This window comes from Somniosus microcephalus, chromosome 15 (genome assembly GCF_052327205.1).
Source record: "Somniosus microcephalus isolate GS21.2 chromosome 15, FLI_Smic_1.0, whole genome shotgun sequence".
Classification (NCBI taxonomy): Eukaryota; Metazoa; Chordata; class Chondrichthyes; order Squaliformes; family Somniosidae; genus Somniosus; species Somniosus microcephalus.
In genome coordinates, this window is record NC_141001.1 from 34,757,821 (window position 1) to 34,784,659 (window position 26,839).

The 26,839-nt window shown below is 44.3% G+C and overlaps 1 protein-coding gene across 1 annotated transcript in view; it reads right to left on the minus strand.

Annotated features, from left to right (window-relative positions):
• Positions 1 to 26,839, minus strand: part of ighmbp2 (immunoglobulin mu DNA binding protein 2) — an 89,978-nt gene that overhangs the window by 54,401 nt on the left and 8,738 nt on the right. The window contains exons 2-10 of the mRNA XM_086007637.1: positions 24,747 to 24,825; positions 23,272 to 23,441; positions 22,296 to 22,491; positions 21,638 to 21,738; positions 21,037 to 21,200; positions 16,711 to 16,911; positions 16,309 to 16,456; positions 13,927 to 14,101; positions 7,446 to 7,628 (exon numbers count right to left, since the gene is read on the minus strand). Of these exons, the coding sequence (XP_085863763.1) occupies positions 7,446 to 7,628; positions 13,927 to 14,101; positions 16,309 to 16,456; positions 16,711 to 16,911; positions 21,037 to 21,200; positions 21,638 to 21,738; positions 22,296 to 22,491; positions 23,272 to 23,441; positions 24,747 to 24,817 (1,409 nt within the window). The 5' untranslated portion in view covers positions 24,818 to 24,825. The remainder of the gene's footprint in view (positions 1 to 7,445; positions 7,629 to 13,926; positions 14,102 to 16,308; positions 16,457 to 16,710; positions 16,912 to 21,036; positions 21,201 to 21,637; positions 21,739 to 22,295; positions 22,492 to 23,271; positions 23,442 to 24,746; positions 24,826 to 26,839) is intronic.

Here is a 26,839-nt window from a genome sequence, read left to right on the forward strand (position 1 = left end):
CGCCGCATCTGCTCTGACGATGCCACCTTCCATACCAGTGCTTCCGACATGTCTTCCTTTTTCCTCAACCGAGGATTCCCCTCTACAGTGGTTGACACGGCCCTTAACCGTGTCCATTCTATATCCCGCACTTCTGCTCTCACCCCTGCCCCTCCCTCCCGGAACCACGATAGAGTTCCCCTTGTCCTCACCTTTCACCCCATCAGCCTCCACATTCAATGGATCATCCTCTGCCATTTCCACCACCTCCACTGTGATCCCACCACCAAACACATCTTCCCCTCACCTCCCCTTTCAGCATTCCACAGGGACTGCTCCCTCCGCGACACCCTAGTCCACTCCTCTATCGCCCCCAACACCCCTTCCCCTTCGCCCGGCACCTTCCCGTGCAAGCACAGGGGATGCAACACATGCCCTTATACCTTCCCACTGTCCAGGGCCCCAAACACCCCTTCCAGGCGAAACAGCGATTTACTTATACTTCTTGCAATTTAGTATACTGTATTCGCTGCTCACAATGTGGTCTCCTCTACACTGGGAAGACCAAACGCAGATTGGGTGACCGCTTTGTGGAACACCTCCGTTCAGTCCATAAGGGAGATCCCGAGCTTCTGGTCGCCTGTCACTTCAATTCACCCCTCCACTCCCACTCAGACCTCACCGTCCTCGGTGTCTTGCATTGTTCCACGGAAGCTCAGCGTAAGCTCGAGGAACAGCACCTCATCTTTTGATTAGGCACTTTACAACCTTCTGGACTCAACATAGACTTCAACAATTTCAGATCATAACATATATATACACAATGGCCTAGAAATTGAGTTGGCGCTGCGCCAGGGCTTTAGCGCCGGAAATTTAGCGCCGGCGCTAAGTCCCCCTGCGCGCGCCAAAAATTCAGTAGCGCCGCGCCCAGACGGCTGCCGGCGCTACTGGCGGGCGTGAGCGCCTCCCAACGGGCGCTGACTGCCGCATTGCGGCGCTAATCCGGCGCTGCGGGACCCGATGCGGTGCGGCAGGCTGGGGAAGTGCAGGCCTCCTCCTTCAGTTAAGGAGGAGCTGCCTGCACCCGCCCGCTGTCCGTTCAAATATTGAAAAAAATGAGCCCGGCACCTTGGACAAGTGCCGGGCTTGCAGGCCAGACGCATCTGTTCCGCAGGGGGGGGGGGGGGGTGGAGGAGTCCGGGGAGGGAGGTGCGGGCAGGCGGCCGGCGGGAAAGCGGCCGGCCGCCGCGCGACCTTAATGCGCCGGCGCTAACTCGGGGAAGACTCGGTTGAAAAAAATCTTAGTTGCGGCTGCCACGGGCGAGGCGGCCGCAACTCAATTTCGGCGCTGGGGCCCGTCACCACGGCAACCGGGACGCTGCGCACACCGATGACGTCATCGGTGCCGGCGCAGCACAACCGGTGTAACGCCGACGGAAGGGCCCCACTGAATTTTCAAACTGGCCATAACTGCGGCGCTAGGCCCTCCAGCGCCCCAAATGGGGCGCTAAGCCTACTGAATTTTCAGCCCAATATATTTTTCATCCACACTTTTGTTCTGTTCTCTCCCACAGGGCAGCTGTCTTTCATTCTGCCAGCGCAATTTACACTTCATCTAGAGCCATCCTCTGTTTCTTAACCTGTCCCATTACCATCCCCTTTTGCCTTGAATATCTCTTAATGTCTCTCAATGTCTCTTAATCTCTCCTGCCGCCTATCCTATCACAGGCCTTCCCTTTTGTTCTTTCATCCCCTCCCCCCTTTCCCAGCCCCTACACTTGCTTAAAAATCTTCCATTTCCTGCTTTTTTCCAGTTCTGACGAAAGATCATCGATCTGAAACGTTAACTGTTTCTCTCTTCACAGATGCTGCCTGACCTGCTGAGTTTCTTCAGCATTTTCTGTTTTTATTTCAGATTTCCAGCATCTGCAGTATTTTCCTTTTGTAGATAGATTTAGTTAACTATTTCTAAACCGCCTCTTGTACTGTCATTCTATCTTCTTGAAATTAAAAAGCTGATTGTAAGGGAGTTACTAGCTCAAAGCACAGGGATTGGAATCTATGAGTTTCAAGGATTTCTAATCCCCCCTCTCAGTGCAAGGTCAGCAGCCAGTATCACTCTACACAATGAGTTGTTGCTATTGCATAACTCCAGTCCCAACTCTGCTTGACTGAAGAAAGCATCGACAGGCTGCAAGCATAGCACAATGAACAAAACAACTGCCAGAAGCAGAGAGGAGAGCAAAAGGCAATCTGACTGGACAAACAATTGCTTGTGAGCGGATGGCCGCACAACTATCGAGTGCTTTTCACTTCAGTGCTGACCCGTCCTCATTGCTCTGGAATCCCCAATGATCAGCTTCTGCTAGAACCTCCAGTGCTGGAAACTTTGACACTGCAGACCTAATTTTGGGGATCATCAGTGTGTGAAGTGATACATTTTGGAAGGAAGAATGAGGAGAGGCAATATGAACTAAATGGTACAATTTTAAAGGGGTGCATGAACAGAGAGACCTGGGGTTACATGTGCACAGATCGTTGAAGGTAGTAGGACAAATTGAGAAGGCTTAAAAAAAGCATATGGGATCCTTGGCTTTATTAGAGACACAGGGCGCAATCCTGCCAGCCCTGGGGGGGCGGGACTGCTGGGAAAATGGCAGAATCTGGGGGCGGGTGCCAACCTGGGGAAGCTGCAACACAGGACTACATGCATGCTAAAAAGCAGAAGCAGCATGCTATAGATAGGGCTAAGCGATCCCACAATCAACGGATCAAATCAAAGCTCTGCAGTACTGCCACATCCAGTCGTCAATGGTGGTGGACCATTAAACAACTAACGGGAGGAGGAGGCTCCATGACTATCCCCATCCTCAATGATGGTGCAGCCCAGCACGCGAGTGCAAAATACAAGGCTGAAGCGTTTGCAACCATCTTCAGCCAGAAGTGCCGAGTGGATGATCCATCTCGGCCTCCTCCTGAGATCCCCACCATCACAGAAACCAGTCTTCAGCCAATTCGATTGACTCCACGTGATATCAAGAAACGGCTCAGCGCACTGGATACATCACGGCTCTCGAGCTGAAGACTTGTGCTCCAGAACTTGCCGCGCCCCTAGCCAAGCTTTTCCAGTACAGCTACAACACTGGCATCTATCCAACAATGTGGAAAACTGCCCAGGTATGCCCTGTCCACAAAAAGCAGGACAAATCCAATCCGGCCAATTACCACCCCATCAGTCTACTCTCAATCATCAGCAAAGTGATGGAATGTGTTATCGACAGTGCTATCAAGCGGCACTTACTTACCAATAACCTGCTCACTGATGCCCAGTTTGGGTTCCACCAAAACCACTCAGCTCCTGACCTCATTACAGCCTTGGTCCGAACATGGACAAAGAACTGAATTCCAGAGGTGAGGTGAGGATGGACTGCTCTTGACATCAAAGCAGCATTTGACTGAGTGTGGCATCGAGGAGCCCTAGTAAAACTGAAGTCAATGGGAATCAGGGGGAAAACTCTCCACTGGCTGGAGTCATATCTAGCACAAAGGAAGATGGTTGTGGTCAAACATCACGGCCCCAGGACATCGCTGCAGGAGTTCCTCAAGGCAGTGTCCTAGGCCCAACCATCTTCAGCTGCTTCATCAATGACCTTCCCTCCAACATAAGGTCAGAAATGGGGATGTTCACTGATGACTGCACAGTGTTCAGCACCATTCACAACTCCTCAGATAATGAAGCAGTCCATGCCCGCATGCAACAAGGCCTAGATGACGTCCAGGCTTGGGCTGACAAGTGGCAGGTAACATTCACGCCACACAAGTGCCAGGCAATGACTATCTCCAACAAGCGAGAGTCTAACCACCGCCCCATGACTTTCAACTGCATTACCATCGCCAAATCCCCCACCATCAACATCCTGGGGGTCACCATTGACCAAAAACTTAACTGGACCAGCCACATAAATACTGTGGCAATAAGGGCAGGTCAGAGGCTAGGTATTCTGCGGCGACTGTCTCACCTCCTGACTCCCCAAAGCCTTTCTACCATCTACAAGGCACAAGTCAGGAGTGTGATGGAATACTCTCCACTTGTCTGAATGAGTGCAGCTCCAACAACACTCAAGAAGCTCGACACCATCCAGGACAAAGCAGCCCGCTTGATTTGCACCCCATCTACCATCTTAAACATTCACTCCATCCACCACCAGCGTACCGTGGCTGCAGTGTGTATCATCTACAAGATGCACTGCAGCAACTCGCCAAGGCTTCTTCGGCAGCACCTCCCAAACCCGCGACCTCTTCCACCTAGAAGGACAAAGGCAGCAGAAGCATGGGAACACCACCACCTCGAAATTCCCCTCCAAGTCACACACCATCCTGACTTAGAAGTATATCGCCGATCCTTCATCGTCGCTGGGTCAAAATCCTGGAACTCCCTACCTAACAGCACTGTGGGAGTACCTTCACCACACGGACTGCAGCGGTTCAAGGCGGCGGCTCACTACCACCTTCTCGAGGGCAATTAGGGATGGGCAATAAATGCTGGCCTTGCCAGTGATGGCCACATCCCATAAAAAAAAAAAGCAGATCCCAACCCGCCTCCGTGCCATCTTGCCAGAAGGCGGGTAGCCGACCCGCGCCGGGTCCCATCTCCCTGGAGGCGGGAAGGGGATCAGTGCCACTTATCTGCCTGTTAACAGGCAGATAAGAGGATTATCCCCATTTTACCCACACAAGTGCAGGCTTCCCGAAGGCTGCGAACCCGCCAGGGTCACCGAGGCGAATAGTGGGTCAGAGGGGGTCGGAGGGGTGCAAAAGTGCGCTGTGTAGGTAAATGATGGGTGCAAGTGTGGAGAGGTAATTATGTGAGGTGAGTGGAAAGTGTTAGTAAAAGTTTACTTACCGTTGTTTCTTCCTGCAGGCTTCAATCATTGGGTATGCGGAGAGTCTTGCACCTCCGTGGCAGAGATGACAGATGGCTGTTGCATTCTCGAATGCAGCAACCATCAAACCTCTTTCTTTAGCAGAAATTAGATGAGTCTTGAATTCAAGAACTCATCAAACTACAGAGAATGTCAGTGTTTGACAGCTTCACAGAGCTGTCAAACGAGGACAATTCATCTGTCAAAAATTGAAACGTCATACGCTGACGTTCTCTGTAACTGGCTTTCCCTTAATTGGCCTGCGGAGCCCGCTGGGTGGGCTTAACAAGGTCAATCAAGGGAAAATAGCATGGGTTGCCAGAAGTTGATGGAGGCGGGACTGAACCCCGACAAGTGGGAGTCCCACCTCCAAAAGCTCCCCATTGGCAAAATCCAGCCCGCAGAGTACAAAAGGAAGGAAGTTATGCTAAACTTTTACAAAACACTGGTTAGACCTCAGGTGGAGTAGTGTTTAATTCTGGGCACCACACTTTAGGAAAGATGTCAAGGCCTTGCAGAAGGTGCAGAAGAGATTTACTGGAATGATACCAGGGATGAGGGACTTCAGTTATGTGGAGAGACTGGAGAAGCTGGGGTTGTTCTCCTTAGAGCAGAGAAGATTAAGAGGAGATTGAATAGAGGTGTCATAAATCATGAATGGTTTTGACAGAATAAATAAAGAGAAGCTGTTTCTAGTGGCATAAGGACACAGATTTAAGGTGATTGGCAAAAGAACCAGAGGCACCATGAGGAACCTTTTTTCATTTAAAGTGAGTTGTTGTGATTTGGAATGCATTGCCTGAAAAGGGTGGTGGAAGCAGATTCAATAATAACACTCAAAAGAGAATTGGATAAATACCTGAAGGGAAAAATTTACAGGGCTATGGGGAAAGACCAGGGAGTGGGATTAATTGGATAGCTCTGCCAAAGAGCTGGCACAGGAACAATGGGCCGAATGGCTTCCTTCTGTGCTGTATCATTCTATGATTCTATTACGAGAAGGGAAAGCATACCTAGCATAAAACCTTTTAATAGTTGCTTTGAGGATGTAAAATAAACTCTGTTTTCATCCAGAATAGTCTTAGCTTATTACTCTGGGCAATACTTGAGGAACTAAGATCAAGAAACCCATCCTTGCCTTTTATTTGCACTGCTGGCTTCATTCTTTTTTTAAAAAGCTGCAACACCTTGGTGTAAATTTTGAAACATCATGGTAGTCTGACCTAGCCTTGAGTGGTTGCACCAAGTTTGCAGACCACTATCTTTCTATAAGGCACTTTACAGCCTACCGGCCTCAACAATGAGGTTAACAACTATAGATCATAACCACTGCTCCCATTTTCTCATACTTACCTTGCGCCTCCACCCATCCCTCTATTTCTACATTATCACATCCCCATCTCACTAGCCACCCCTTGCACTCACCCTCATCCTAGTCCAATCATACCAACTAACACACAAGGGTAGGCTTGTGTGTTTTAGCCAATGTTCATGTGAAGTGTCTGGCTGTCAAACATTGAAATCTTTATTTTCAACACTTTGCGTTCTTAGACGGATTTGTGTGCACCTTTGGAAGTGGCTTAGTGAGTTGCAGTGAATGAGACATAACTGTACTCCCCGCGATGCTGATGAGTGTAAAAGGAATGGCTTGGGCATTGCAGTGTGCTTTATGGTGTTGGTGTGGGATGGTGCCAACCTGATGCATCATGTGGCAACCAGGGTGTGCAGTGTCAAGTGAAGTAAATCTGGCCATGGTGAGGCCATCCATGGCGTCCCGGGCAGCTGATGCCCTCTGTCCTGTGCAGCATCAGGTGATTGCGGAGAAGGGTGCTGTGGTTGTTGGTGCTGCTGGTGTGCCTGGTGATGCTGGTGTTGGGGCTGATCGTAGTCAGATTCTGAGGACCAAGGTGAGAGAGTATAAACCGTACCCATGCTGATGGAATAGCTGGCAGGTGAACTTGAGATGACAGAAGCAATCTGTCAATGGTGAGAGAGATTGTTCCAATGAGGTGACACTGGATAGAGAGTTTGCTCCAAACATTTGCAGCCTGTATAAAGCTCAATCTGTCTTCCAAATGCAGTAAGCAACAGCTTGTGAGCTTGGAAAGTAAACAGCTGTGAGATGGGAGCTTTTATAGCACATTTCAATCTGTCAAGTAATGAGATGATTCCATGGCCATTCAACTCCCGCCCAGCTTAACAGACGTGATCCCCAAGCAGCGTGGACCCCGTTGGTGAACTGGTAAATTCTAAAGGTGAGCTCAAAATTCTTGTTAATCCTCTGTTAACAAGGTCATAAATGACCTGAATTGCCTCCCCCGCCACTGCGTGTCGGGTCTGCACAGCGCTGACAGACCCGAAATTCCGAAATTTGGTAAAAGCGTGCCGACAGGTCAAAAAAAACTTTCCCACCCAACCCGCCACCAATCGCGCCCGCTGACCCCTGGAAAATTCCCCCCATTAACTCTTTCTCTCTCCAGGGTTGCTGCCTGAATTGCTGAGCATTTCCAGCATTTTCTCTTTTTATTTCATTATCATGCTTACTTTAACAAGTGCTCTGCCACCATCTTGTGAGCTGCGAGTCGTCCGTGGTACATCTCCTTGGAAGCCCATTGCATTATAGCATTGTGCATTCGGTACTGTACAGTCAGCATTCTCACCACCCGCTCACCATATCTCTGGATTAGCCGCTCCATCAAACTGAGTGATAGGCCATTAGCTGCAGCTCTGTTGGGAGTGTGCAAAAAAAAAAAGTTACGCCGCAAAGAAAACCCGTAGATGGAAGAGCGATATATTCACTTAAGGACAGAGCACAATTATAGAACTATACGAATAATTTTCAAATTTGCTGATTATCTGCAAAACTTTAATTATACTGTAATAAAATTGACCAGCCTCCATTAGATTGCAAAAGCCATTATGAAATAATTAAGCATTTCAAACTGAACACAATGTACCATCCAACTTTAATGGAGCTTTATTAATATTGCATATTCAATGGCATACTTCCCGGCACAGGAAACTTTCTGCTATCCGGCACTGACGGGGGTGCCGTACCATCAAAAGTGCCGGACATACCAGCGTTAATGTTGAAACATACGGAACTGAAAAGCTCCGTGTGAATCAACAAACTCTGTTGCTTAGCAACAGCTTCAAAACAGTCGGCTGCAGCTGCAAGCGTCTCTAGCTGAAGCTGTTGCTATAGCTACAGACCTTGCAGTGCCTGACTGGGGGAAAAAAAGCAACAAGAACTAAAAAAACTTATAGAAAACGGCTCCTGATTTTTGCCATTAGATCGAGTATTCCGGACATATAACCTCCGGATAAACCAAAATTTCCTGTAATTCACCATCCAAAATATCCCTGTAACTTGCAATTACTGGTGTTACAGGCTAATATTGTGTGAGCTCTAACATCATTACTCAGTGAAAGCCTTGCTTACAAGTTAGCCAAGCAAGTAGCAAACTGCAATTTTACTTTTATTTTTAAATCCACTGTATAAAAGGTTTTCTGTTTAACAACTAAACATAGGCCCTGACTGCCTGGAAATGTTCTGCAGCCCCCAGTCAGCATGGCTTCCAGCGCAGAGCTCCTCCATGTGATCTTTGGCATGCAGCACAAGCACTTTCTGTCCCTGGAGATGCTAGCCGCTCATTACACTTACACTTGCCCACAGACCTTCTCTGAGGCTATTGCACTGGAACTTGTGATTATTAGAGAGCCAAAACAGTGTGGCGTCCTCCACAGGGGATCAGGGACCCGTGTGAACAATGCAAGCAATGATGTGCCTTACTGATGCATGCAGAGTCTAAACCAAGAAGTGTCGATTAGAATATTTAATTCAATGTAAAATCATATACAGAAAGCAAAATACAGAGCAGGAAAGAAAAATGGGATTAAGAGAGAGACAGAAAGAAAAAGTTACTTTTTTTAATCTCCAACAATAATTAAAATCTGAAGGAAAGAGACTCCACACTTGTAAAATTTAATTTTCAGTGCCAGAGAGGTTGTTTTGCAGTAATTAAGTCTTATCACGCTGTTAAAAATTGACTTACACTTGAATGGACAAGCTCTAACTTTTTTTGGCTTGTTTAGTGAGTATCTATCACGTAGGTACTGCTAATTCACGCCCTTCCATGTAACTGAATGCTGAGTCTCTGGGTGAGATACTGTTATAGCGCAGATTCTGGAGGAGATGGGCAACTCAGACAGCAGATTCCTGGTTTCCACGTTTAACTGCACATGTGCGGAAGCTGGTAGTTGCTGTCCAATTTACTCCTCAATTATGGTGAGCGCTTGTGGCCTCACCGTTAATTCTATCGCAAAATCCGGGCCTTCAAGTTTGGGATCGCACCTTATGACTTGCTGGTCTGTATGGCTCATAACCACACTTGGAACTAAACCCACTAAGCTACAAAGGAGCTAGAATTTAAACTTTTATTCAATTTGTCTCTAGCCAATATAAATCGCAGCATGTGTATTTATAATACTTCAACTGAGTACTATAATCAGTCAAGCAATATTAATAGGCTTCTGAAACTTTGTTAACCCAAAGCACCCCAGGTGGCTTAGCAAGTTAATCCAGTGAACAGCTGAGGCTTACAAACCAGGAAGGTCCCACGTTCGATCTTGGTCTGTGCTGAGTCAGCTCATCTAGCCCAACTGGGATGGCTGCAAGGGTCTACAATTGGATTAAGAAACCCTAATTAATTAAATATGGCAGCATCAGGAAAACAAATTTAGATGGAAATTTCATGCAATGTTAAGTGAGGTTTCTTTACTGCAAGCTTCCAACCTAGTGTGGGGCTGTGTTTGAAAGAGGAGCTAAAAAGCATACAAAGGGCCCTCCTGCACAATACTCTATATCTGTGTTTAAAAAAGTCAATTTTGAATGGTCCCATAGGATTTCAATTCATTACAAGATAACATAAATACGAGTAATCAAAAAATATACTCATATACATCAAGCAGCCTTCCTATCACACAGGTTCAGTAACTGTGTATAACATCTCAAAAGTTAACAAGTTATGTTTTACAAGACTTGCTAAAGCTATTGCCTTCATTAGAATCATAGAATGATACAGCACAGAAGGAGGCCATTCGGCCCATCGTGCCTGTACCAGCTCTTTGAAAGAGATATCCAATTAGTCCCACTCCCCTGTTCTTTCCCCATAGTCCTGCAAAATGTTCTGTTTTAATGATTTATCTAATTCCCTTTTGAAAGTTATTGAATCTGCTTCCACTACCCTTTCAGGCAGTGCATTCCAGATCATCATAACTCGCTGCGTAAAAAAATGTTGCCTCTTGTTGCCTACGGTTATTTTGCCAATTACCTTAAATCTGTGTCCTCTGGTTACGGACACTTCTGCCACTGGAATCAGTTTCTCCTTATTTACTCTATCAAAACCCTTCATGATTTTGAACACCTCGATCAAATCTCCCATTAACCTTATCTGCTCGAAGGAGAACCACCTCAGCTTCTCTCGTCTCTCCATGTAACTGAAGTCTTTGATCCTTAGTATCATTCTAGTAAATCCTAACCCTAACCCTCTACACCCTAAGGCCTGGACATCCTTCTTAAAGAACTCAATCAAGTTAGTCAAATCAGATTTGCCTTTAACAAATTCATGCTGGCTTTCATTTATTAACCCATATTTTTCCAAGTGCCAATTATTTTTGTCCCAGATTTATGTCTCTAAAGTTTTCCCCACCATCGACATTAGGCTGATTGGCCTATAATTGCTGGGTTATCCCTCTCCCCCTTTTTTGAACAGGGGTGTAACATTTGCAACCCTCCAGTCCTCTGGCACCACTCCCATGTCCAAGGAGGATTGGAAGATTGTGGTCAGAGCCTCCGCAATTTCAACCCTTAATTCCCTTAGCAACCTAGGATGCATCCCATCCAAACTGGGTGACTCTTCTACCTTGAGCTCTGCCACCTTGTTAAGTACCTGCTGTTTATCTATTTTTATCCTATCCAATTCTCTACTACTTCCTGACTACTGTGACATAGGCAGCATCCTCTTCTCTAGTGAATACAGATGCAAAGTACTCATTTAGTACCTCTGCTGTGCCCTTTGCCGCCACAAAAAGATCTCCTTTTTAGTCCCTAATCAGCCCCACCCTTCCTTTGACCACTCTTTTACTATTTATATGTTTATATTCTGCTCACACATGAAACCACTTTTGTTGCCCAAAGGGCACTCATCAAACCGCAATTATAATGCTCGATTCTCATCTCCCTGAAGCGTAATATTGAGTAATCTTACAAATACTGCTCATACACTACACCACATTACATATTTAGAACTCCACTGAACCGGCCTCCCTGATTATTAGGAAATATTGTTCCCTTGAGCAGAGGAACAAGTCAATATGCTTTCATAAATAGCCATAAGTGCAAGAAAAAGTTATTGCCTTTAGAGCAGACTTTGCCATTGAGATAATTCATAGAACGTGAGTTATAGCAATGTTGATGTGGAGCTCCAATTGTTCTATCGCAAGGGTAAAATATTCATAAGTACCATGAGCCTGAGTGAGTTATAAAGGTCCGCTTCTCATGAGTAGTTGGAGCACTGCATGGTCTAGTATGACAATCTACTTACTGTACTGTGTGCAGCTTGCTGAGCTGGGGTATAAAATTAATTTGGAATACCTTGAGTCGTAAGCTGATATTCCACAAATGTAATAGGATTTCTCCCTCATGTCTTTGGGGACTGAAAACACCAGTACCTTCAGCCTCTGAAGTAACAGTGCCTACAGAGTGCATACTTCCCAGTAATCAACCGTCCATCAATCACTTAATAAACAATAATGTACAGTCCTTTAATGTAGGCATCTGCATGGATCAATCACAAACAATGCACTAGCTCTTGCTGTCCACTTCTGCTAAGAACCAATCATAACAGAAACTTGCATTTATATAGTGCCTTTAACGTAGTAAAATGTCCCAAGGCACTTCACAGGAGCATTAGCAGACAAAATTTGACACAGCCACATAAGGAGATATTAGGACAGGTGACAAAAAGCTTGGTCAGAGAGGTAGGTTTTAAGGAGCAACTTAAAAGGAGAGAGAAGTAGAGAGGTGGCGAGACTTAGGGAGGGAATTCCAGAGACTAGGGCCCAGGCAGCTGAAGGCACAGATGCCAATGGCAGAGCGATTAAAATCGGGGATGTGCACGAGGCCATAATTGGAGGAACGCAGAAATCTCAAAGGTTTTTGGACTGGAGGAGGTTACAGAGATAAAAGAGAGGCGAGGCCATGGAAGGATTTGAAAACAAGGATGAGAATTTTACAATCGAAGCGTTGCCGGAACGGGAGCCAACATAGGTCAGCGAACACGGGGTGATGGGTGAACGGGGCTTGGTGCGAGTTAGGATACGGGCAGCAGAGCTTTGGATGAGTTCAAGTTTATGGAAGGTGGAAGCTGGGAGGCTGACCAGGAGAGCAGTGGAATGGTCAAGTCTAGAGGTAACAAAGGTGTGGATGAGGGTTTCAGCAGCAGATGAACTAAGGCAGGGGCAGAGATGGGCGATGTTACGGAGGTGGAGGTAGGCGGTCTTGGTGATGGGAGTGGTTACGTGGTCGGAAGCTCATCTCATGGTCAAATAGGACACCAAACAGTCTGGTTCAGCCTCAGACAGCGACCAGGGAGAGGGATGGAGTCGGTGGCAAGGGAATGAAGTTTGTGGAAAGGACAATGGTTTCAGTGTTCCCAATATTTAATTGGAGGAAATTATGCAGCCATAGGGCTTTTTTTTTTTACCGGTTGTAGAGGGCCGTTAGCAGCGCTGGTTCCCAAATTGTTTGTCTCACACAACCAGCAGCAAACCCAATGTAAACCTGCTGGACTTGATGCATATGAACATAAATATTAGGAGCAGGAGGTCAGTCATACGGCCCCTCGAGCCTGCTCCGCCATTCAATATGATCATGGCTGATCTTCAACCTCAACTCCACTTTCCTGCCCTATCCAAGTATCCCCTAATTCCTCTGGAGTCCAAAATCTATATCTCAGCCTTGAATATACGCAATGACTCGGCATCCACAGCACTTTGGGGCAGAGAATTCCAAAGATTCACAACCCTCAGTGAAGAAATTCCTCCTCATCTCAGTCTTAAAAGGCTGGCCCCTTATCCTGCAACTATGCCCCCTAGTTCTAGACTCTCCAGCCAGGGGGAACAATCTCTCAGCATCTACTGTCAAAACCCCTCAGAATCTTATATGTTTCAATGAGATTACCTTTCCTTTTAAACTACAGAGAGTATAGGCCCAATCTACTCAATCCCTCCTCATAGGACAACCCTCTCATCCCAGGGATCAATCTAGTGAACCTTTGTTGCACCGTCTCTGAGGCAAGTATATCCTTCCTCAGGTAAGGAGACCAAACCTGTGCACAGTACTCCAGGTGTGGTCTCACCAGAGCCCTGTACAATTGTAGCAAGACTTCCTTACTCTTATACTCCAACCCCCTTGCAATAAAGGCCAACGTGCCATTTGCCTTCCTAATTGCTTGCTGTACCTGCATGCTAACTCTCCGTGTTTCGATAAATTTACATCAGGATTGCTGCTGGCTGTGCATCACCCGTGTGTTGGTTACTGGCATCCCTAGCACCTCTAAGGAAAAAGCAGTTATAGAGTAATGGATGCAGATTAGACCCCCTGCTCCAATGAGCGCCTGACTTCAACTACGATACCAAGTTGGAAGTTGTTGCATTCAGGTTCTGAGCCTCCTTCTCTGGAGCACTGGAGCACCTGTGGAGATTTTCCAATCTGTATCTGCATGCAGTATGGAACAAGATTCACAAGGGTTATGCGTTTCCTCAGCTTAGAATCATGCTCAGAGGTTCTTGTCTCCCGTTTTGCACAAGTAACCTCTCTATCTGCAGCCTGGAATCTGATTTTACCAGTGGTATCTTCTAGACTTGAGGGTTCTAAAGTATTATGCAAACACAGCATGATTCTTGAGTGAGGGGGCGGGGGCTTGGTAGGTGGGGAGACTCTTGCTACTTTTAGTGGACTTACTTGTGAGAAATGATGGTTGGAGGAAGTTGTTTGTGATCCCCAGCCAGGATGCATTTTGGGGCCTTCATTAATGGTATCCAGCAGCTCGCTTCCAGTGCCTGTGCACACTCATCAATCACCACGAGATCAAAATAATCATCCGACAAGAGTTTTAATGGGCCGTCATTAGAAGCACCTAGGAATCACAAAGAGTAGCTTGTAAAAGTAAAACTGCACATCAGTGTATAATCTGGGCATAAAAATGAATGCACACAGCAACTGATCTACAATTGTAGGGCTTCAATTGCATTATATTGTAACCCTGAATTGTTATCCAACCCCTGAATTCATCGTCGGAGAGAACTGTAATATGCGCATCTTTGACGCATATAAATAGTTATTGTTGTAATGGTGTTCCATTAATAGCTCACAGCAACTTTATGTTTTTATGCTTGACTATTCTATGCCAGCCCCAGTGGTCCAAAATGTCAACCATTTCCTCCCATCTTTAGAAATATGTAGAATTCAAACTGTATGAATGTATGGCCCCAGTTTTAATCATAATTTAATGAAAGGGTAGTGAACAACATTGCTTTGCTTTAACATTTTCGAATCGTTGTACATAAAGAAGTTACAGCCATGCAAAAAGACCCTTAAAAAGAAACAGCGAGATAAGGGGTCAGCTTGGCACACCTCTTGAACGAGAAGCCTGTGATTTCAAATCCAACTCCAAGACTTGAGCACATAATCTAAGCCAGCACTTACTGAGGGAATACGGTCATGTCAGAGGCGCCGTCTTTCAGAGAAGATATTAAACCGAGGCCCCATTTGCATGAACCGTGATTTGCATGGATATTAAAGAATAATATGGCACTTTGCAAAGAAGAACAGGGAGTTCTAACGTTCCTCCCTCAAACAAACACAACCAAGAAACAGAAGCAAAATACTGCACATCTCAAAACAAAAGTAGAAAAGGCTAGACATACTCAGCAAGTCAGGAAGGGTCTAAGACTTCAAATGTAAACTTCTGTTCCTCCACAGGTGCAGCCTGGCCTGCTGAGTATTTCCAGCTCTTTTATTTTTTGTTTTCAGACCACCAAAAGCAGATTTACTAGCCATTCATCCTAGAAGAGAGACTGGACAGGCTGGGGTTGTTTTCCTTAGAGCAGAGAAGGCTGAGGGAGGACCTGATTGAGGTGTACAAAATTATGAGGGGCATAGATAGGGTAGATAGAAAGGAACTTTTCCCCTTAGTAGAGGGGTCAATAGCCAGGGGGCATAGTTTCAAGGTAAGGGGCAGGAGGTTTAGTGGGGATTTGAGGAAAAACGTTTTCACCCAGAGGGTGGTTGGAATCTGGAACTCACTGCCTGAAAGGGTGGTAGAGGCAAGAACCCTCACAACATTCAAGAAGCATTTAGATGAGCACTTGAAATGCAATAGCACACAAGGCTATGGACCAAGTGCTGGAAAATGGGATTAGAATAGACAGGGCTTGATGGCCAGCGTGGACACGATGGGCCGAAGGGGCCTCTTTCTGTGCTGTATGACTCAATGACTCATCCCACTGCTGTTTGTAGGATCTTACAAGATGGCTGCCACACCAACCAAAATAATAACAATCACTGCAGTTCAAAGAAGTTTGTTATATGTGAAGCACTTTGGCATTTTTCAGATATTAGGACAAGAAGCTAGATTAATTCAAATTCTTTTCTTTAACCTACAATTAATTCTTTAATGCACTGTAATTTAAATTTACAATGCAGATTTTGAAATAAGCTAGATATAACAAAAACTGAAACACCTCTGGCCATGGGCAATTAAATTAATTATGTTCATTACCATAATTCTGCATGCAAGTAAAGCTTTTAGAAATCCTATTATTCTTAATCCCCCTTTTACTATAGGTTCGTAGTGCTGCAGAATTATGCACATTAGAAAATTTAATCACAGTATTTCGTGATGTAAAGTTTTCATACTGTGCCTGATGCAAGAGTGTAATATGAAAGCGGTTTGGGTGGCCTCGATCCGGTTATTCGTGAGGGTAGATCCACAGCAGAAATCGGTGCATAACTGAGCAGAAATTGCTGTATTTAAGGCCATCCTTCTTTGAGGGGAGAAGAATCTCAATTGAGAAACCTACTTTGAGGGCCAAGGCTCCAAAGTACAAGACACCAAGGTTGAAAAGAGGAGAGGTGGTGAGGCAAACTGAGAAGTTATAATTAGGTGACGGTAATCTTGAGCTTTAAAGGTCTGTAGATTGTAAAAAGTGAAGACCAATGTTGGTAAAGGGTTAACCAATTTTGAGGTTGTGGCAAAGAGCAAGTTATTTAAGGAAATACAGTTCATTGCTGCTTCTACTAAGAGTAAACCCCGCACTCGGTCTTTGTTCCTCATGGCTCTACCTGTGTTAGTTGCCAAGACGACACTGGCTTTTTTTAGTATCTGTACTATAGCTGCCTCCTCCCTCGTTCTCAGCTCCTTTCTCAAAGTCTTGATCTCACCACGAAAGTGCACCTTCTCTCCTCGGTCCTGTGCCTTTTTCATTTTTGCCTTTGAACGAAAAAGTGATCATTTTTTTCCTCTCTGCATTGAGCATATTAGCACATTAACATAAAACTTACAATAAGAGAAACAAGCTGGTTTATTTTCTGCAGCAAGAAAAAAAATTCAGTTGGAAAAGTTGCAGCTTTACTGAAAATTATATGAATGTGGTTTTTTTTTTTTTTATAAATACAATTCTCCACAAGATGTGAAACAAACCAAAATACAAATGCAATCTAGTTCCCTGTTGTGCAGGTACTTACAAAAGCCTGATCGATGTCCTTCCGGATATCCATTACTATTTGGGTGTTGTCACTGTGTGTCAATACAGCATCCAGAGAATGGCGCTGTATGGACTCAAGCAGTCGTGCAGGGTGACCTAAACGCAGAACCTGTGTTTTAAATTGTGCCAGGCGTTCAACAAGGTTGTCGACAGCAACGTTAGAGGGAGCACAGCAAAGCACCTAGGAGGAATTTTTAAAAAAAAATCACGATCATCAATAGGACAACTTTCAACATCCAGATCATTGAAACAGACTGATCAAATGAGAACTTTAAAGTTGTCAGGAATCACAAACACATAAGGGCTATAGACAGGTTAAATGAGTGGGCAAGAACATGGCAGATGGAATATAATGTGGAGAAATGTGAAGTTATCCACTTTGGTAGGAAAAATAGAATAACGCAGCCTGTGGAGGAGCAGTGAATGACAGATCGCAACTTCAGGATTTCCGCATTAGGCTGCGCAAACGCTAAATCCTGAAGTTGCAGTCAGTCTCAAAGGTGGAATGACGATGAACACTGCCAGTTTGCCGTCATCTGGACTGCAAATTCTTTGTCATTGTTTTAATAAACTAAAAATGTTCATAACACCATGTTTCTCTTCTTCATTGGCCCTAAATCTCATGTGGGGTTTTCCCTTCAAATAGAAAGTTGGATAAATAAGCCAGACTGCTGGTCCCAGTGGCTCTTGATCTTTCCCTTCCCTTCCATTTAATCTAAGAAAGCAAATACATCAATCAGACAGATTATGAATTCCACTAGGCTTTCCCTTTCAGTGATATGCTTCATGCAGGAAAGCTGGTGAATGAGACACACGCTGTTAATCTCATTGGCTCTCACTCTCATACAGTCTTTCACTCAGAAAGGTGAATAATTATTACGCCTCCTGCTAATCTCACTAGCTCTGGTTTAGAAAGCAGAAAATCAGGCACAGACTATCAACTCCACTAAACGTCATTCTGATTCCCAAACACACTCCTTCAAATTGAGAGATGGGCAAATGAGGCATCACTTTAATACCTACTGCATTTCATGCTCACAATCTGTTCCATACAGAAAGGTGAACAAAATAAGCTAAATTTCTCCAGCCTTTTGAGATTAATAAAATTGTATACACAGTTCAATTGTGGTGAACTCCATTTTGTATTTTTCCACAGCTGTCGGGAAGTCACTCTGCTAAAATGCTTTCATACTTTCACCTGACCAATGGCCTTCTGTGCTTGCCAACTTATGGTAATCAAATACTGTCAGTAATTGAAACTATTAAAACAACAATAAATCACCACAAAATAGTAACACAGATTAATTTAATGGCCCGGATTTTGCATTGAGAACAACAGTGCTCACCATTATTATGGTGTAAATTGGACAGCAACGTCTGGAGTCTCTACATGCACAGTTAAACGTGGCAATCCGGAAGTTGCTGTCCGAGTTACCCAGCTCCTCTACAGGCTGAGCTAGAACAGTACCTCACCGATAGACTCGGCACTGACATCAATGCAAAGTTGCGGTAGTTACCCACTAATCACGCCAGAAAATGTTAGGGTTGGTGCATTCAGGTGTAAGTGAATTTTTAACGGTGTAATAAGTCATAATTACTGCCAAATAACTCTAGCCCTGAAAATTTTACTTTACAAGTGTGCAATCTCATTCCTTCAGAATTTAATTAGTGTTGGAGATTTTTTTAAAAAATTAAAATTATTATTTTTTTTAATGTTTCTGTCTGTCTCTTTTATCTCTCTTAATCCCATCTTTCTTTCACAACCTTTATTTTGCTTTCTGTACATGATTTAAAACTAATTAATACTTTCTGGTTTACACTTCCTGATTTAGACTCTGCGTGGCTCAGTGAGGATTCTTCAATCTGATTGGTTGAAGAGCCTCGCTGTTGCTTTGCCTGCTCACAGGCACCCTGTAGAGGGCGCCGCTCTGGATCAGACGCCCGGTGACAAGTCTATGCTCGAAAGCCTGCTGACCGCAAAATCTGGACCATTGTCTTGCATAAGAGGGCGCAATCATACTAAACAAACCCCACCCCACCCAACTCCTTCTGATCACTCTACTAGTATCAACTGCCTGGCAGTTAAACTGAAGGCCAAAATAATGGGGAGAGGAGGAGAATTTTTTTTATGCAGTGAGTCGTTATGATCTGGAATGCACTGCATGAAAGGGTGGTGGAAGCAGATTCAATAGTAACTTTCAAAAGGGAATTGGATAGGTACTTAAAAAGGAAAAATTTGCAGGGCTATGGGGAAAGAGAGGGGGAGTGGGACTAATCGGATAGCACTTTCAAAGAGTTGGCACAGGCACAATGGACTGAATGGCCTCCTTCTGTGTTGTATGATTCTACAAATCCCTGTCCAATTAATTTTGTTATCCCAGTTGACATATGTTAACTGTTTTTTGTAGAACCAGATCAGAATGACCAAGTCCAACATGTGCATGACCTGTGGTTGCACCCAACCTGCCTCTTTATTTTCTTCAGTAAGTCCTGACTGGTTCTGGTCAGTACTAGAAAAAGGAGCTTCTCCCACTTGACCATCCCAACAACAACTTGTATTTACAACAACAACTTGTAGTTCTAATGAAGAAATCTATCTTTGTTGCAAATGATGGAAATGCATAGCGAGTTAGCTTTCACTTCAGATTTCCTGTATTTGTGACTCTCTTTTTATCTATCTATGCCATGTCATATTGGCTGGCTCAACAAGTGCAATGCTTATTTAATTAACATTTATTCATTAGAATGACTTTTCAGTTGTGCTAACTAGTCAAAACAGCCTTACATAATTAGCACCAGTTATGGATTCTAGGTTAGCAGAATCATTATCCTGTCTGTACTTCTTTTCGATTTACCTTCATCTCCTTTATTTTTTCAACCTTGGTGGCATTTGCACTAAAATCTTACTAAATCAATCACTTAAGTTTTCAGCACAAAAGGAGGCCATTCAGCCCATCGCATCTATGCTGGCTCTCAGAGAGCTATCCACTTATGCAAAAATGCAGGTGAATGGGACTAAGAGCATAAGAAATAGGAGCAGGAGTAGGCCATTCGGCCCCTCGAGCCTGCTCCACCATTCAATAAGATCCTGGCTGCCTCATCTCCACTTTCCTGCACTATCCCCATATCCCTTCATTCCCTTAATATCCAAAAATCTATTGATCTCTGTCTTGAACATACTCAACGACTGAACCTCCACAGCCCTCTGGGATAGAGAATTCCAAAGATTCACCACCCTCTGAGTGAAGAAATTACTCCGCATCTCAGTCCTAAATGGCCGACCCCTTATTCTGAGACTGTAACCCCTGGTTCTAGACTCCCCAGCCAAGGGAAACATCCTCCCTGCATCTACCCTGTCAAGCCCTGTAAGAATTTTGTATGTTTCAATGAGATCATCTCTCATTCTTCTAAACTCTAGAGAATGTAGGCCTAGTCTACTCAATCTCTCCTCATAGGACAATCTTCCCATCCCAGGAACCTGTCTGGTGAACCTTCGTTGCACTCCCTCTATGGCAAGTATATCCTTCCTTAAGTAAGGGGACCAAAGCTGTACACAATACTCCAGGTGTGGTCTCACCAGGACCCTATATAATTGCAGTAAGACGTCTTTACTCTTATACTCAAATCCTCTTGTAATAAAGGCCAACATACCATTTGCTTTCCTAATTGCTTGCTGTACCTGCATGTTAGCTTTCGGTGGTTCGTGTACAAGGACACCCAGGTCCCTCTGAACAACATTGCCCAATCTCTCACCATTTAAAAAATACTCTGCTTTTCTCTTTTTCCTACCAAAGTGGATAACTTCATACTTCTCCACATTATATTCCATTTGCCATGTTCTTGCCCACTCACTTAGCCTGTCTATATCCCCTTGAAGCCTCCTTGCATCCTCCTCACAACTTACATTCCCACCCAGCTTTGTATCATCAGCAAACTTGGATATATTACATTTGGTCCCCTCATCCAAATCATTGATGTAGATTGTGAATAGCTGAGGCCCAAGCACTGATCCTTGCGGTACCCCACTAGTTACAGCCTGCCAACCCAAAAATTACCCGTTTATTTCTACTGTTTTCTGTTCATTAACCAATCCATGCTAGTATATTACCCCCATACCCTTTTAACTTTTTCTTTCTGAAATATTTATCCACTTCCCTTTTAAAAGCTATTATACATTCTGCTTCCACTACGATGTCCTACCCTTCTCTGTAAAAAAAAATCTCCCAACTTCTCTTTGTTCTTTTGTTGATTCAAGTAAAATACTCCATGCATAATTCAAGTTAAATATTACCAATCATTGGCTGACCTTCAAGCCCTGTTTTACAGCCTGCAGAATTATTTCTACAACTGTAGTCGTCTTTCCAGTACCAGGAGGCCCATGGATAATTGCAACTTCCTTCTGTGACAGTGCAAAATGTACTGCTTCCTTCTGAGAGTCATCCAGACAAGGGTTGTACAGCTCTGGGCTTGCTGAAGAAAAACAAACCAGCAACCAACACTTCTTATTAAGGAAATAAATCACGTACTGTATATATATATCTACTAGAGTTCAATGCAAAGCATGAATGAAGCTAAAACTGCCCTTCATTTCTGAAGCTTGCAACATTTTCATTCTATGGGTAGGTAAAAATTTTAAAGATAAAAATAAAATGAATTCTCAGTTTCCATCCAGTTTAGCCACTTTGGTGAACTCAAAACTGAACAAAAAGAGAATGCACGTGTTACTTTCCTGTAGAGAACGGCATGTCACCAATGTTTCTACACGTTTAAAACAAAAATGGTCACAGCAAAGTGAACATATCAGTTATAGGTTCTCAAAACCCCTGTACTGTAAAGTTAAAATGGAACGAATTCTCCATTTTCAAACTGTCAGGACAATGAACAAGTGATCAAGAAATTGATCTTACTTAGATTTTCTGAGGGAGAACTTGGCTCAGAAGTGCCAAACAAGACATCAATGAGATTAGAAGTAGGTCCAGCGTGGTATTGGTTCAAGGCCTTTAAAGCACTGAAAAGAAAAATGATAAATTTAAAAAAAGTTGCGTGCAGCTTTGATGAAGCCAGAATTTTCTAAACGCGAGTCGGAAACACAAAATAAAAACACGAATTAAAATATCAGGTGCCCAACACTTTATGGGGTGCTATGTGGAGAAAGGTCTGATGCTTTATGGGGAAAAGATGCACAAATTTCATGTTCACATGCTTCACACGGTTACTGAAAATGGAAGAATATAGATCTGCATTTTCTGCTGGTAGATGAAGTAGATCTCAGTGTAATAGTGCAGGGACCTTCTGCAGATCTAAATGTATTACCACAGAAGCAATTACTAATTTCCATTCCACCAAGCCCGTATGCAGTATGAATAAAGTTATGCCTTTTGATATATGCCAACTGAATGTAATGAGGACGAAGTGAGCAGTCTAAATGCAGCATAAATGAGCCTGGTATATATTGATGATGATGCATCTAACAGAAATCTATCTTTAATTATTTTTTTAAATAACAAATATGAAACCATCGCCTCTTAAGTTTTAACACTGTTGAAGGTAATAAATAATGCTTACTTTTTCAGTCTTTTGTAAGTGACATCATTAGCCAGTTTCAAAAGTTTATAGGAACAGTCACCGTCGAAGCTTAACTGGTCACTGGCTTCATCGAAGGCTACAGTGATCGATTTTTGCGTGATGCGCGTCACAATGCCAGATGCAAGTTGGTCCAATGGGGTGGAGCCTTGGCTGTCATACAGACCCACGATGTCCCCTGAACAACAACAACAAAGAAAGTTAATGCATTTTCCCCCATGCCTCTCTTCCCCCCACCCCCACCCCCCAACCACCACCACAAGACATTATGCATTTCACACTAAAGAAATCTTACATGACCGGGCACATTCTTGTGTTCTCCGTTAGACAAAGATAAACTCCATTACACAATCGAAGGCATTTCCTGTGGCAAATAAAAAGCACTACATCATTTCAATTCCATAGATCCTACAGATTTTTACAACTGTCTGATCCATGAAGGAAGCACATCCTGAACATTAGACCTACAACATTTTGAAGTGCAGTTTCTAATCTCTTGTCTGGTACAGTGGAGGGACGCAGTTTTAATCTCCATTCTGCTGAGCCCTTGGTTTCTGCTGTATGGGAATGAAACCGAGTAGAGGTCAGATATCTCCCTGTGGGGAAAGAGGAAAAAATACAATTCTGTGGCAACTTGTTGTCATGGACAACAGTGACGATCCTCCGTGCATACTGCAGTTTATTCAATCAAAAGAGAGAAAGGCTTTTACAAAAAGTGAAAATTAATGTGGTTTGCTAAAAAAATGACTGATGGCTGTACAAACAAGAAGCCAGCTGTAGGCCTGAAGTAAATATGGAACCTGAGAAACGCATAGAAAATCTGTATGCATGAAGTTGACAGTCATGAAACCTTTGTTAGAAGAGGTGACTGAGACGGGAAATTAGTTATTGCAGTATTCTACATTATACACATTCGCTGCAATGGATGTGACAGCATTAAAGAACAAATGAAACACACCGGGGCTAAAGTTATTGCTGGGCAGCGTGGCATTGGCCTCATACTTTCTAGGTTCAAAGCTAACAAGAAAGCGTCCATACAGTCCGGTTCTCTGGCTCGCCACCTGAAGCTTCAGCAGGCAGACACCTTGCCGCTGGAGTTCTTTCACTGAGATGTTTTCCTGCCAGGCCCTAAAAGCAACCACATGAAAAATAGTCAACAACAACTTGCATTTAGATAGCGCTTTTAAGGTTCCAAAGTGCTTCACAGGAATGTTATCAAACAAAATTTGACACCGAGCCACACAAAGAGATATGAGGACAGGAGACCTAAAGCTTGGTCAAAGAGGTAGGCTTTAAGGAGTATCTTAAAAAGGAAGAGAGAGAGGTAGCGAGGCAATTCCAGAGCTTAGGGCCGAGGCAGCTGAAAGCATGGCCGCCAATGGTGGAGCAATTAAAATCGGGGATGCTCAAGAGGCCAGAATTGGAGGAATGCAGAGATCTCGGAGGGCTGTAGGGCTGTAGGAGGTTACAGAGATAGGGAGGGGCATTTGAAAACAATGATGGGAATTTTAAAATTGAGGCATTGCTGGACTTGGAGCCAATGTAGGTCAGCGAGTACAGAGGTGATGGGTGAACGGGACTTGGTGCGAGTTAGGAGCTTTGGATGAGCTGAAGTCACATCATTACATGCCTCTGTACTGATTACAGAACTTTGCGCAGAGTAGGGATGGGCAATAAACGACGCCCAGATCCCATGAACGAATAAAAAACAGTACATCTGCTGTAAAGAAGAAGCTCCATTCTAAACTGGTCCTCAGCTGTTTGAGGGTTCCTTGTTGCAATGCAAATATTCAGCCCAATTTTCAAATGAACATGCATGGCTCTTTGTTGGTGTAAACCCTTACTACCTTCATTGTGTGGATTATCTGCAGACTTTCTTTCCATTTTGTATGCACATATATTTTTTAAGAGACATGGAGATCGCATTGTCCCTCCCATTTGTTCCGTGGGTAGCATTCCAGGGAACCACACTGCAAATTGTTCATAACTCTGTGCCTCTATGGACTAATAACCTCTGTTCCACATACATTTAACATCAAAAACCTCCTAGTAAGCTGTTTGAAAGCAGTGCTTTTAAAGAGACAGATCATCAATATTTATTATATCCATCAAGCTGTGTATATGAGTACTGCTATCATTTAGAAATCTATTGCAAATTACAGATAAAGGAGCCAGAATCAATATAAAGTCTTCTTCAAATAATAAGCTCATGAATATTCAACAAAGCAGGTTGACTTGAATCAGACATCTTTGGGTCATGGATTTTGGTTCCTGTAACAATTAAGTGGGAGGTATTGGCAAAACCAAACTGCTGGCCATAAATTATTCAATTATTTGTTAAATTTATAGATTGGAGCTGTGGGGCTGAGTATCACATGCTTGAAACTCTTCAACTAAAGGAGGAGATGAAAGGGCAGTGCTGAGAAAGCATACCTGGTCTCTTCAATTTCTGCCGCTCTTTCTTCTTGTAGTAACTCTAAATTTTGAGACACAAAGACCTCCATCGCTGTACCTATACGAGGAGCAAGTAAAAGAAAATGGCAACAACTCAAAAACAATTATAAATAGGAATTTGCTTCAAATTATGTGTGTGTGAGGAAAGCAAGGAGCTATTATTGCAACCACTTGCATTAGAATATACGGGGTAGGACATTGAGGACTGAGAGGAGGAGAAATTTCTTCACTCAGGAGGGTGGTGAACCTGTGGAATTCTCTACCACAGAAGGCTGTGGAGGCCAAGTCACTGAATATATTTAAGAAGGAGATAGATAGATTTCTAGACACAAAAGGCATCAAGGGGTATGGGGAGAGAGCGGGAATATGGTATTGAGATAGAGGATCAGCCATGATCATATTGAATGGCGGAGCAGGCTCGAAGGGCCGAATGGCCTACTCCTGCTCCTATTTTTCTATGTTTCTAATCTTTAATGCAAAAATAAAACTTCTGAATGTGCTCATGAATGGAAACATGGCAGGGAAAGTATGTGTTATGTCACGGAGGGAGAGATTAGGAGGTGTGAACAAAAGCCTGGATAAAAAAGAGAAAGTTTTTGAATGAAGGAGAGAGAGAATAGTGGGGAGGGGAAGGAGTTATAGAGAACAAGACCAAGGCAACTGAAGGCTCTGTCACAAAGGTTGGGGGACACACAAAAAGCCACCAGAGTCCATGGACTAAAGGTGCAGGTATACAAGGATGAAGGAGGTGGCAGAGATGTGGAGAAATAGCTAGTCATCCTAAAAATAAAATCACTCAGAATATGACTGCCCTGGTAAGTGTGAACTAAAGGAGACCAATAGGAGTTCAGTACACTGACCCTACACAAGAGATTGTGTGTAGGCAGGAGGAAAAAACTGAGCTCGCACAGCAGTCGGAGCCCACAGGTTTACCCTATCCCAAGGTCACTTTACTGGTTTATTGGGGATACTCGATGAAACACATTAATAGGTCAGCGACAAGGCAGTAACAGTAACTGTCTCAGCGAAGGGGTTTGCTCCAGTTAAGCAATAGCTCTCCCAAGAGAAACAGCAGGCTGCAGAGTCATTGCAAAGCTGTGAGCCACTGTCACCGTGATCTCACTACGTAGGGCAGTTTGTCTGTTGGGAAAGACATAGGCAACATGAGGACAGCCCAGCAATGCCCATATCCCTGGCATTATTCAACAGCCGACCACCCGTTTCCCACCTGAGAAACAGGCAGCCGGCAATTGAGAATAGGGTGGAGAAGGAGACCTGGGCCACTCCACTGATGCCCAAGGCCCACCGGTTTCAGGTGGAAGTCAGTTTAAATATGCAAATCGTGTCCTACCTTGTAGGACCATGATTGCTGTATTCAGGTATGCTACACACTCTATCCATTTGTACCGGGCATTGAGCAGCCTAACCAGCGGTCTTTAAAAGGACCACATGCTGACCAGTGCAAGGCTCCTTCCCCTGGAGCGCATCACCAGGGTGGGAGCCGGAAGATTTTCCACCCTCCCACAACTGGCGAGCTGCAGCAGGGCACCTGCTTGGCAGCAGCAGCTTGCTGGTATCATATAAATGAGGCCCGAACCTGGAAGTGGTGCAGGCCTCCCAAAGCCAGTTTCAGGTGGGCGGCATGGCCGCTCTGAAAATTTTGGGGCCACTTCTAAAAATATGCCCCCCACCCACCCCCATCTCGTAGCAAACAGGACCAGGAAGCCTCAACATGTCCTGTGGGGTACTTTACCAGAAAAGATACATTAATATTGTTCGGGGTACCACACCAGCGCAAGATGCCAGAGAGATTCTCACAAATGTCACAACAGGAACCAGCAAATAACCACCTTGCTCCAAGGAGAGTGCTGTCTTGAGCCGACATCAGCTTAAGATGATGACCAAGCACTTCCTTGGAGAACTGTCATGGATGCCTGGAGATGGTGGCCCGTATTTTCCGATGCCTACCGGCATTTCCAATCTGTCAAGAATGCTCTTGACAGATCGCACGCCTGCCCTGGAGAAAGGCCTCTGCGGGGGGGGGGAGAAAGAGTTCCGCTTTCTGGAGAACC